The 13,257-nt window shown below is 33.3% G+C and overlaps 1 protein-coding gene across 1 annotated transcript in view; it reads left to right on the top strand.

The window, feature by feature from the left end:
- LOC114335571 (phosphatidylinositol 4-kinase beta) overlaps positions 1 to 10,998 on the top strand; it is a 488,466-nt gene extending 477,468 nt beyond the window's left edge. The window contains exon 11 of the mRNA XM_050654137.1: positions 1,409 to 10,998. Coding sequence (XP_050510094.1) covers positions 1,409 to 1,593 — 185 coding nt within the window. The 3' untranslated portion in view covers positions 1,594 to 10,998. The remainder of the gene's footprint in view (positions 1 to 1,408) is intronic.
- Positions 10,999 to 13,257: the final 2,259 nt, after the last annotated feature.

Below are 13,257 nucleotides of genomic sequence, written 5' to 3'. Positions count from 1 at the left end.
AATTTTCAGCTTACTGTTAATAATCTCTTATTTGTTACGCGGGATTCAGGACTATACATCAGGTCTATAAAAAATATATCAGTTTTGTAAAAGCCCCAACTATGTGTCTAAATTTTTTGAAATTTTTGAATTGATTGCTACCCACCGAAAAAAAAAATAAAAACAAAAAATAATGTTTTTGTATGTAGGGAGGGGGGCGACGGGCTAAAATTACGCAGTCTTATTTTTTATTCGCATAGAACGTAAAAAATGGATAAAATTTAATTCTGGGAAGGTATTTTGCCTATCTTATCGGGGGTAGTAATTGTACTGCACGACTACTTTTAAAAACTAAAAACATTAAATGGCTGTGTTTGGTACAGTTTTCTTAGTTTTTTGTTATTTATGAAGAATCCACAGACTTTTTTCGCAATGTCTGCGAAAAAACTGAAAAAACTTTCCGTTACTGTAATACTTTTGAAAGATCTTGTTTTCTATACTTCCACAAAATGTATTACAACTATGTGACTACAGCTGTTTCGGCAGAGTGCCTTTCTCAAGTGATTTAGATTAGTATGGGTTTGCTTTTTTAAAGTCTTTAACTGAAGAGGTTGAGGAGTGTGGAGCTGTTTGTCTCGAGTTGGTCATTCAGAATTATATCTGTATTTTTCAATTTATTAATTTCCATAGATTCTAATAAAAATAGCTTAAGGCCTTTATTTTGAATATGCAGAATTTGTTCATTTAAAGAATGATTATGATCTAGAAGGTGAAGTGCGTATGTAGAAGTGTCTGTTTTTCTATTGTTGAAAGCCCTTTTGTGTTCTGCTATCCGTTTGTCAAAGGTTCTGCCAGTTTGACCGATGTAAGTTTTCGGACAGTCACCACAAGTTAGTTTGTAAACACCACTCTGTAGTTGTTTTCTCTTTCGGCTCTTATTGTTCTTAATATATTTGCTTAAGTTGTTGGTTCTGAAAGCTGGTGTTATTCCTTTCTTTTTTATGTACCTGGCTATTTTTGTTGTTATCTTGCCAGTATATGTGATAGAACAGTAGGTACTGGGTTCTTTCTGTGGTGGTGGATAGACTAATTCCAGGGCTTTCTTATGGAGTTTTTTCTGATATAATTCTGAATGACCAACTCGAGACAAACAGCTCCCCACTCCTCAACCTCTTCAGTTAAAGACTTTAAAAAGGCAAACCCATAGTAATCTAAATCACTTGAGAAAGGCACTCTGCCGAAACAGCTGTTGTCCACATAGTTGTAATAAATCTTGTGGAAGTATAGAAAACAAACGTTTTCAGTGTTTTATTGTTAGATAAAATGAACTTCCATCAAGTAACGGTCGAATCCATCAATTACTTTTGAAAGAATCTTTAATTTGCTCCAAACTAAAACGTTCGATAACTAATCATATTTTAACTTACAGGATCCCAGTTACCCTGCTTTAAATCGGGAGCTTCAACGGTGCAAAATCTCAAGAACCGCTTCCACATGAGCATGACGGAGGAACAACTCAGACTCGAAGTAAATCGTATGGTAGAGGGCAGCATCCACTCCCTCTCTACAAAATTATACGACGGCTTCCAATATTTCACCAACGGCATCCTATAACTGTGTCACTGTTCCTCAACTCTAGGTGGTAATTTGTTACTAGATATATGATTGTACAGAGTGTCGTATTGTTTTTATAGTTCGGTCTGCACGAGTAAGAATAGATTTAAAATGGAATCGAGAGGCTTTATTTTATTGTATATATAAAGATTTATTTAAAAGCTAAATCGGAAGACTTACCGGAAGTTGGCTGTATACCATTTAGTTAAAGAAATTTAACATTGAAGTAAGACCTTCGGTTGTAATCGGTATAAATATTTAATTAAAAATTCGAATGGATTACAATAGTTGATTGTAATCCATCAGAACGAACGTTTTCGAACTTATCAGTCCATCTTCAGTGGATTTTGAAGTACTGCGATAATAATCGCAAAACCAAACAGTGATTGGGTTTAAATTGAAGACTTCTTCTTCTTAAAGTATCCTCTCCTCAATTGAGGTTGGCTACTAATTGCAAACTCTTCTCCGTCTTCAGCTGTCCATTGTCGGATGTTTCTTAGCCACGATAGTCCTTTTCTTTCCTAGTCCTTTTACTATTAGTTGAGCATACTGTTACTTATTATTTCTCAATATGTGGCCAAGGTATGATGATTTTTCTAACTTTCACTGTATTGCAAAGTTCTCGTTCCTTGCCTATTATATGCAGCACTTCTTCATTTCAGGTGTGCGATCACAGATTTTTCCGGTAGACCCACATTTCAAAGGCCTTCAATTTATTTACGGTTGATATTGTAAGGGTCCATGTCTCAACTGCATAGAGTTGAGCAGACGTAGCATTTTGATATACGTAGTCGAATTTCGAGTTTTATTCGAGAATCACATAGCAGTCTTTTGATTTTTAAGATTTTCTGGCCTGTTCCATTTTCTAAATCATGATAATTCGATCTATCGATCGAACATCGGCGAGACCGTATCATCGGCGTATCTGATGCTGTTGATATTTACGCCATTCTCCTTTGACATCATCCTTGGAATCCTCCAGTGTCGTTACAATGTACACATTTCATAACACAGGTTTCGTTTGGTTCATGTATTTTAGTATATTTAATGCATTTATTATTTTTTGTTTTGCACAGATTTTTGGTGTGCCCGTAATTTAGGCAGTTAAAATACTGTATAACTGGCATTGTGTATGGCAAGATTATATGTTCTATACCGCAAATTAATACTCCCCTCGGTAAAGTAGTACCTGTAAAGGTATAGCAAACAGTTCCAGTTGGGAAAAGTGTTATCACCTCTTCACTTTGGCTGCCTTGTTGAGATATCTCATCTGTTTTATAGCTTAATTCTTCTATTAAATAAATAGAAACTAGAAGTAAAGATTAAATACCAGGAGTGACAGAACACATCCCTGTCTAATACCTCTCCTGATTTCTACTTCTGCGGACATGTAATTTTGATCCTAACTGTGGCGTTTTGGTTGCAGTACAAGTTTTTTAGTAGTTTGATGTCTTTCCCATGTAAACCGACTTCTTACAAACGTTCTAATAGTAAGTCGTGTCTAACTCTATCAAGTGCTTTTTCAAAGTCTATGAAGCATATAAATATATCTTTCTGTTGGTCGTAGCAATTTTGGGCCTGAACTAGTAAACTGAAGAGGGCTTCTCTTGTTCTTATGCCAGCCCTGAATCCAAACTGATCGTCTCCAATGATTGTTTGGCACTTTTTATAGATATTGAAGACTACATATGTACTTAAAAGTATTAAATTAAACGAGATAAAGTCGATAAAAATGGATATCACTATCCGAGAACAGTATGTGTCCGTAGTCGAAATAGCAATTACTACTATCTTAGTCTGCAATAGCCTGTCAACTCTTTTAGTTATTGCAGACCAAGAGAGATGTAATTGCTATCTCGAGTAGGGACATATACTGTTTCCGGGTAGTTATATCCATTTGCGTGGCTTAATAGTCCAGAGAAATAAGGTTTTTGTCGGGACACTTGAGCAGCCAGTTTGCAAATGAGTTTTTTGGGTACTATATACCTAATACATTATAAATACAAAAATACCCGTCACATTTCGGACGAGAATTTTAGTTATTAACAAAAAAATTGCCATTTTTGACACTTATTTGTTAATAACTAAAATTCTCGTCCGAACTGTGACGGGCATTTTTGTATTTATAATGTATTAGGTATATAGTACCCAAAAACCCATTTGCAACCTGGCTGCTCAAGTGTCCCGAACATGGTGTATTTTTACCTTATTTCCCTGGTGTATAATGACGTTTAATTGAATAGTTTTAAGTAACCACTGTTTGGTGTTGCAGTTATTACTTCAAAGTTCACTAAGGATGGAAGATGGAAAAGGTTGGTTCTGAACAATCAACTACTGTAATCAATATGAATTGTTAATTTTGAATTTTTGATTAAATATTTACACCAATTACAACCGAGGTTTTAACTTCGATGTTAGTTATTTATTTAAAACTCGTTTAAGAAATTATAGAACATTGACGCGCATTTTTCAATACGTACTATATTATTATGTCACCAAATTTTTGTCTTTTTTAACGTACTATTTTTTTATCATGTTTATTGATCAACAGGCAGCCAATTACTGTATTAGTTTGTCTTCATGTTGAGAACAGGAAAAGAGAAAATAAGTTCAAAATTGAAGATTTAATTTTTCGCTGTAAGGATTTCTGGTTGTTCTTTTGTTCAAGTATTATTGTGAGATATTTTGTAAAACGATAAGTTCTGGTGTAGAAGTAAATATATTTAACAAACTTGACTTTTTTATCTTAAGGTGATACAGTAGCGATCAACAGGTAGCCAAAACGCGTTCCAAGATTGCGGCTGTAATTTTGAATATTTTTTCGAGATATTTGGCACACGTATTCGTAATATAATAAAGAATGGCGGTACAGAGCCCAATTTGAAAAATATATTAATATGTGGAAATTACTCTGTAATTAAATACAATATTAAAAAAACGAGCCTGTACCGCCATTAAGAAGAACAAAAAAATACACTTTCTTCAAATAAACTTTTTATCCGATGCCTAGATTTTGTGTCATTTTGGAACTACTAATGAAATAAAAAAATTTAGTTGTTCCAAAATGACACAAAATCTAGGCATAGGATAAAAAAGTTTATTTGAAGAAAGTGTATTTTTTTGTTCTTCTTAATGGCGGTACAGGCTCGTTTTTTTTAATATTGTATTTAATTACAGAGTAATTTCCACATATTAATATATTTTTCAAATTGGGCTCTGTACCGCCATTCTTTATTATATTACGAATACGTGTGCCAAATATCTCGAAAAAATATTCAAAATTACAGCCGCAATCTTGGAACGCGTTTTCGCTACCTGTTGATCGCTACTGTTTCCTCTTAAACATGGTTTTTGTGCTTTGGGATGACCCTTATATTTATTTATTTAAAATATTTTATTATTAAATCCTACAATTACTACTTTTACGACATGATAAGAAAGTTAAATACTCTTTATATCGACAATAAAGCAAAGCCGAATCAAGTACACTCTATAATTTATAATCTATTTTTAAAGGATGTTAATCTTATAATCTTATTTATGCGGACGAGGTTTATAGGTGCGGGAAAGAGAAAAATCAATGAACTTTCGAAGTTCACATTGAATTGTAAAATTAGTTTATTTAAGGACAAAAAACCGCCCTGAATTATTTTATTGTTGTTAAAATGCTCAAAGTTTAGAATACCGTTCGTAATAGAAGCGAAACTGAACGAAAAAGTGAACTGTTTACGGATCGTAGTGGCGTTTTTAAATAATATATTAGTGTTAAGAGGGGCTATTCGCACTGAAAACGGACTACTGAAGTCTGATATCATACGAGTAGTTGTGAACTATGAAGCTTTCCAAACAATTTTTAAGAACATGCAAAGAGACATATCTCTTCCAAATTGTTTCTTTTCCTTTTTGAATTTTTTGTAAATGACAGCTTGGCGTCTATTTTTTACTTAGTGGTGATGATACCTACTCGTATCCACTATATTTGCTAAATTACATAATAAAATAATAATGAATATCTAGAGATAAGATCATTTTTAAAATAGATACGTTTTCTACATGGTTTTTGTACATGCCCGTACCACTGCAGGACTGTTTGCAACTTTTTTGTAATTGAGCGTTCTACTTCCATTCTGTTCCATATTTCCTCTGTTCTTATTTTATCTACTCTTTCTCTCCTCATCAAACTAGCTATCAAAAATAACTACCTCCTTCAAGGAAGTTAATTTTGATAGCTAGTTACTACCTCGTTCAATTTCATTTCTCTAAGGTGTTTGAAAATATTCTTCACATACTCTTTATCTGTGTGTGGTGAACAATGGATTGTTTTTGGTTTACTTTCAATAAACTTATTTGCTTTTTTAGTACCGTCTCTTCCTTTATTTACTCGTTTTCTTGGTTTGCCATCAAAGGATCATTTTTGCTACTTATCTGGGTCAACAATGGGAAGTTTTTTGTTTACTTTCAAGCTTTTATTGAATCTTCGTTGGATTCCAAAACACTGTTCTAGTGTAGCTGTGTTTACAGTAAATAGGTTCTATAATTTTAGACTCTCTTTTGTCGACTCCGATGTCGTTCAATCTTTCTATCAAGCTCCTGGGCTGTACTCGGTCGAACGCTTTTTCAAAATCTATAAAACAGAAAAAAAGGTCTGCTTGTTGATCTTTGCACCTTTGTGCCAGAGTTTGAAGACAAAATATTGCTTCTCGTGTCCTCATACCTTTCCCGAAGCCAAATAATTGTTCTTGACCGGTGACTTGTCACATCTCTATATATTCTGTTCTGTATGATTCACAAGAAAAGCTTCTGAATGTTATTTTGTAGACTTACAAGGCAAAAGTCCTGGCATAATTTGGCGATCTTCTTTTTTGGCAGTGGTATGAAGACGGATTCAAACCATCTTCAAAGTACAATATAATAAATGTTTTATTTTCAGTTTTTTTAGTTACTTATAATAATACTACAATCTATGTCGCTACAAATAAAAAGTTGAAATTAGATATATTATGCACTTTTATGTGTTGTTGAAGTTTGTTTGGGAAATATGTCAGTTCGACTTGTTCAATTGAAGTCCCAGCTTTAGTAGTCCATTTAAATCTACCTTCTCTACGTGCTGCGTGTACATAAATTTTAATATAGCGTGTATATTTTTTAAAGTTAAGTGCAGAATAAAAAATACTCAAGTCAATTTTTCATACTAAATAACAAGATACTTTCGAGGCCAAATATGTAAAAAAGTGACGTTTTTTATGTATTTTATTTTGTTAAATATAATTTTAAAATTAACAAATATATTTATTTCTATGTTTAATTTTAAAATAGTGTGTAGATTAATGCAGTGGTTATTATATATATGAGATTTATTGATATTAAAAAAATGTATAATATAAAACATTCCAAAAAAAAAGGAAATGTAACTTGTTATTATTTATAGTCCTGGGGTGTATCTTTATTACTAGGAATATGGAAGAGTAACCAAGAGGCATGTTTGCTTTCATTCGTGATGGATGATGATAAAACATTAAAAAAAAACAAGGTATTGCAAGTGTTTGTAATGTTGAAACGAGCTGAATATTGCCAGAGTATACTTCACAAATACAACAATCACTTAGTAGATGCTGCTATAACCATGCATTTATATTTATATTTGCTGTTGTAATCATGAATTTAGTCTATTTCATTCTCAGTCATCTTCTCCGATATTTGTATAAGTATAGGCGTGTTCCATCTGTTACCCAAAGAGATCAATAATAAATTGTGCTGACAAATAGGAAAAAGCACTTTTATAGTCTTAAAATAGAGCAAATATTTTAAAGACCAGTTATCCACGAATACTGTATACTATTTTTTTATTGGCACACTTCTAAATCATGTATTAGTACTACAAAAATTGAAATAAGAGCTAATAATGTAAAAATTTGTGGTGTACATCAGTAGTATACCTTTCGTTGTTATAGAAATGAGAAAAACGAAAATTAATTTGCAATTTGTCACAAAAATTAATTATTATTACTGGTCGTAATGGAAGTACAACCTCATTGGCTTCCGAAAATGTCGGTAGCATTAATTTGAACAACATTTCCTTCGATTTAAAAAACGAAAGTATAAAATATTTCAAGCAATACCAACTGTACTTTCACATTCATTTAAAAGATTAAGATTTTCAAATATTTGAATAAATCTTTTGAAACATTTGTTAGTAATATTTTATTCATATTTTATTTATTTGACGTTACAAGGTATGTATTCCTGTCACGTCAGATCAATATTTAAAACTGTTGATGTTGCCATGGTAACTTTAAAAGACGCGCTGAGGCGTACTTTAAATAAGAAAAATGGGGTACCAATAAAAAAATATTATTTTATTTCTGTTTTAAATCTCTTGCAGGTTAACATGTCCGTTTAGTTGTATGTCTGGTCTTAGCTACATTACAAACATATGTAGTACATGTTTTTAAATAAAAATGTTACCGAATCATCTTAGAGCGGTTATTCTCAATGTTTCTAAGTGAACGGAATGCAACCTTAGAAAATCAAAGAGTTTTAATATGTAACTATCTCTGATTGTTGAATTATGCAAAACAAGAACAATGAGATATGCCAGTTTGCCTTGTAAGTTATGTCCTTGTAATTATTGTTCTGACGTTTCTGCTAAACGTCATATTTCAATCATATCTTCACCCAGTAAAAGCTATTTGCTGCTATATTTTATCATTATTTAACACATACGCATATGCTACAGTTTAAGCTCAATCATTAACTTGAAAAGTATTGCAGCTTAAACATTGGCGTGTTAAACTGGTCTACATAGAAAAATTTACTTTAAAAATCTTATCAATAATTTAGTAATATATGGTACACAATAACACAATTATACATTCACCCCTGTGATGTATCAAACATAAATAACGTGCATGTTATCCTGCATTTACGTTAAATTCTACAAATTGATGTGATGTATGACAAATAACGTTTCTCAAAAACGTTATCTGGTAACATAACAGGTTCATTTTAACGGGGCGTATTTAACCTCTTGTTATAAAATAACGTATAGTATAAAGAATAAATAAATATAAAAAATGGACAATTTAGTCCAGAATTTTGTCAGATTGTAAATGTCGGGCTATTAAAATAATTAGATGATACTATTTTAGGTTTGTAAAGTTATTTTTTAGAAATAGTGTATTATTTTTTGAGGTTATGTTATTTGTAAACAAAAACATTTTATTCATATAAATATTATAAATGAAGAAAACATACAGACTATACTGACTATAGAGACCAGTTTGGCCAGATTGGGTAAATCCATTTGAATGTTCGTTTTGTAGTTTATTTCAATCCTTGTTGAGCCATTTTATAACATAACAACAGGACAAGCAAAAATTAAATAAAATTCACAATAGAAAGAACACCTCACGGACCGAGGGCCGGGAATTTCAAATAACATCTTGGTTTTGAGTTTTGGTGCTAGTGCCAGATGTTCGAGTGGGATGAACAAGATGCGTACTTCGCTGCACGCTGCATGTTTATGTCTGTCTTCCTCTAACGTATTCAATTTCTGTATACTGTTATTCTTGTCGCGCAAGACGATACTTTAACGTTTTGAAAATAACATGCTGGATAACGCGCACGTTAAAAACATGATACATCACATCTAATTTTTGGCAACACGTTATACAGGCTGTTATAATCAAACGTTATGTTAACATAACGTGTACACGTTATTTATAACAGGTTTGTTACATCACAGGGCTTATTATTCTACTGTTTATCGCAAGGGGAAAAATTAAATAAAGGAGTAAACTGTTCCTTTTTGTGACAGTTACATAGACAAAAACAATCAGACTACCCCATCTCTATATAGCAGTTAGAACAAAAACAGGATGATCAGCTATAAATGTATCAAAGACATGAAAATTTCCAATTGTACAAATGTAGATCCACTACTTGTATTTAGATATTGTCAAGTCTTTAATTAAAGTAAAAACTTTACATCAGTGCATTTACTAATGATACGAGGGTCATTTGAAAAAAATGTTTCCTATGTCGCTGAGAAAGAGTGCGACGTGCTGGGAGAAATCTGGCAACACTGCCTTACACATCAACTCCTCTCTCGCCTCGCTGCATTGCTCAGTGTCAGCCTAGCAGCCTTCGAAGATGGAGGTCACGGTCGCTGTTACCGCCAATGTGAAGTTGATGTTGTGATACGTTTTTTTTTAATGCAAAATGTATTTCACCTATTGAAATTTATCGGCAGTTAACCGAAGTTTATAGGTTAAAATACATATCTGTTCAACATGTTCACAACGAACCGAAATTCACGATGAAGATTGAAGCGGAAGGCCTGCAGATTCATCGTGAATTTCCATTTGGACTTGACTGAATTCTCTACACCATTTGTGAACATGTTGAACAGATATGCACTTTTACCCATAAACTTCGATTAACTGACGATAAATGTAAATAGGTGAAATCCATTAAAACACGTATCACAGCATGAATTTCACATTGACTGTAACAGCGATCGTGACCACCATCTTCGAAGGCTGCTAAGCCGACACTGAGCAATGCAGCGAGGCGAAAGTGGTGGGATGAGGGAGAGAGAGGGGGAGGTAAAGTTTATGTGTAAGGCAGTGTTGCCAGATTTCTCCCAGCACATCACACTCTTTCTCAGTGGCATAGAGAACCTTTCTTTACGAATGATATAAATTGTCATATTGAATATTGTCTTAATGGAAGCAGGAAATACTGTTGTATTAGAAGTGCACTTTAATGGTATTTCGTCTAAGTGTTGATGGCAACGGTTGTACGCTGTAAGCAAACTTGCGTATCTTATGTGTGCAGGGTAAGCTTTTAAACGCATGCTAGGTAACAAGTTATTTAACATTATGGTTCGTTTTTACTTCCTACATTTGTTGTTTTGAGTCAAATAAGCATAATGAAAAAAAAAAAGAATTGTATAGTTTTTAATTTCTGCAAATCTTCAGTTTAAAATAGTCCGTTCTAAAATGTTTCTGTCTGGTATGTCCACGAGTATTCGAGAATCAATGCAGTATGCAGAGTATTAACACTTTTTTGTGTTTTTTGTAAGAACATTTCAGAAACATTTTTTGTAAGTATAGTAGATAAATAAATATGGAAGTTAAAGCAAACGCCAATGATGAGTTTCGCTACGAAGCTTTAATTAGTCCATTCTGACCAGTTTGTATGAGTTGTTGCGATTGGATATACAAGGAAAAGTGGAAGGTAAAAGAGAACCGGGGAGAGGACGCATGTCCTGGTTGAAAAATTTAAGGCGGTGGTCTGGAAAAACAACTATGACACTCTTCAGAACTTGTGAAGAGAGAATAAACTGGACCATGATGATTGCCATTTTATTAAAAGGATGAGGTACATGAAGAAGAAGAAGAACCAATCTGTTAATAGGCATTTTAAGCTACTAAGACGGATATCATGGGAATAACGGTACTGTAATGTAACGGAATAATATATAAGGTCCTATTCCTGCTCCTTCCGGTTCCCACTCTACATTCTATTCTATCGGCTCAATGTCCTGATCTAGATCTTTATCTGCCATTGCCGTTTGGACTCCATCAAGCCATGTTGTTTTTATCTTCTAACGATTATCTGTACATGTCCGTACCAAATAAGCGAATTTTGCCGTATATCTTTTATGATGGTGGTTGTTCTGTCCACGATTCATTTTATTATTTCGTTTCTATGTGCATCATTCGGAATACTTGCTGATCTGCGCTAAACCACAAATCAATTTTTAAATCATTTTCTTCTTGGCTGCCTTTACAACTTGAGGTGAGTCTTCGCAGCATCCACTATAGCACTCCATCTACAATCTTGCGCTTCCATGTCCCATTGTTTTACCCCAATCCTAGGTAAATCGACTTTAACATCATCCTTACATCTTTTTCTGGGACGGTCTACTGACCTTCTACCATCTGGTCTCTAAAAAATACTAACTTTAACACTCTATCTTTCTCTAATCTTATCACATGACTTGCCCATCTTATCCGGTTAGCTTTTATGTACACTGCGCGTCACAGAAAACGGGCTCCCCAAAAAAATGGGTAATTTTTGATGACTCGTATCTCCTAAACCTGTTGTCCGATTTAAGTAATTTGTTTAATAACTTTTAGCTTTATTCTTTAAGAATATCACTGTAATAATATTTTTGCTAAACAGGTAAATTTTCATTGTATACCGGGTGTACCAATCAAACTGTGTTTTTTTCTCAAAGTTTGCAACACCCTGTGGAATATTCTAGCTTTTATAAAATACTGAAATTAAAACCCAACTATAGCCTCAGGTTTTCTTAACATTTTGTTTTCTGATTCATTCGCTTATGTTGGATAATACAAAAGTTAGGTACTTTAACAACTAGCCATGTTCTTCATCAGTACAAGGTGTTTCTAAATAAGTGCGACAAACCTTAAGGGGTAATTCTGCATTAAAAAATAATGACAAGTTTGCTCTATAATCGTATGTCCGCAAATGCTTCGTTTCCGAGATACGGGTGGTTGAATTTTTTCTTACAAACTGACGATTTATTTATGGCTCTAAAACCGGTTGAGATATGCAAATACCATCTGGTAGGTTTTAAGAGCAAGTTATTACGCATATTTTGACATGCAATTGAGAATTGTATATTCTCCACTGGCGCGTATACGGGTAATATGACCGATCATATTACACGTATGCACGGCAATGGTGAATATAAAATTCTTAATTGTACGTCAAAAAATGTGCAATAACTACGTCTTAAAAACCACCAAATTTCATTTGCATATCTCAACCGGTTTTAAAGCAATAAATAAATCGTCAGTTTGTAAGAAAAAATTCAACATCCCGTATCTCGGAAACGAAGCATTTGCAGACATACGATTATAGAGCAAACTGTCATTATTTTTTAATGCAAAATTACCCCTTAAGAGGAAATAGCGTAGCGATCAAAGGTAGCGAAAACGCGTTCCACGATTGCGGCTGTAATTTTGAATATTTTTTCGAGATATTTGGCACACGTATTCGTAAAATAATAAAGAATGGCGGTACAGAGCCCAATTTGAAAAACATATTAATATGTGGAAATTACTCTGTAATTAAATACAATATTAAAAAAACGAGCCTGTACTGCCATTATAGTCCTGTCGCCAGTGGGGGTACAACGGCCTCGTTAATTCAGATGGACTTACTCAAGTTTTTTTTATGTATTTTGACCCGTAGAACACGAATTTTTTGGGTAACAGTTGATCCGAATGTCGATAAGATTGTTATAGACCAAGAACTTGAGGAATCAAATAACAGCGATTTTTGGCAAAACAAAACAATATTTTGTATTTTTTGGGCCATTTTAAGTAAAAAATATTTCTACAAGTTTTTTCGTAGGATGCACAGTTTTCGAGATAAACGCGGTTGAACTTTAAAAAAATCGAAAAATTGCAATTTTTGAACCCGAATAACTTTTGATTAAAAAATAAAATAGCAAGTCTGCTTACCGCATTTGAAAGTTTAAGTCAAATTATATCGGTTTTGATTATTTGCATTGGTAAAAATTTATTTTTTATTGTTTAACAAAGCTATAAACACGTAGGGTTTCCCGTGCTTTTACATGCGTTTTAACGCATGTAACGTAGAAATAGTCTTGATTGCACTAGTACC

Source organism: Diabrotica virgifera, chromosome 6, assembly GCF_917563875.1.
Source record: "Diabrotica virgifera virgifera chromosome 6, PGI_DIABVI_V3a".
In the NCBI taxonomy this organism is placed as follows: domain Eukaryota; kingdom Metazoa; phylum Arthropoda; class Insecta; order Coleoptera; family Chrysomelidae; genus Diabrotica; species Diabrotica virgifera.
Note: the sequence above shows the minus strand (reverse complement) of the source record. Positions and strands in the feature narration are given on the sequence as shown.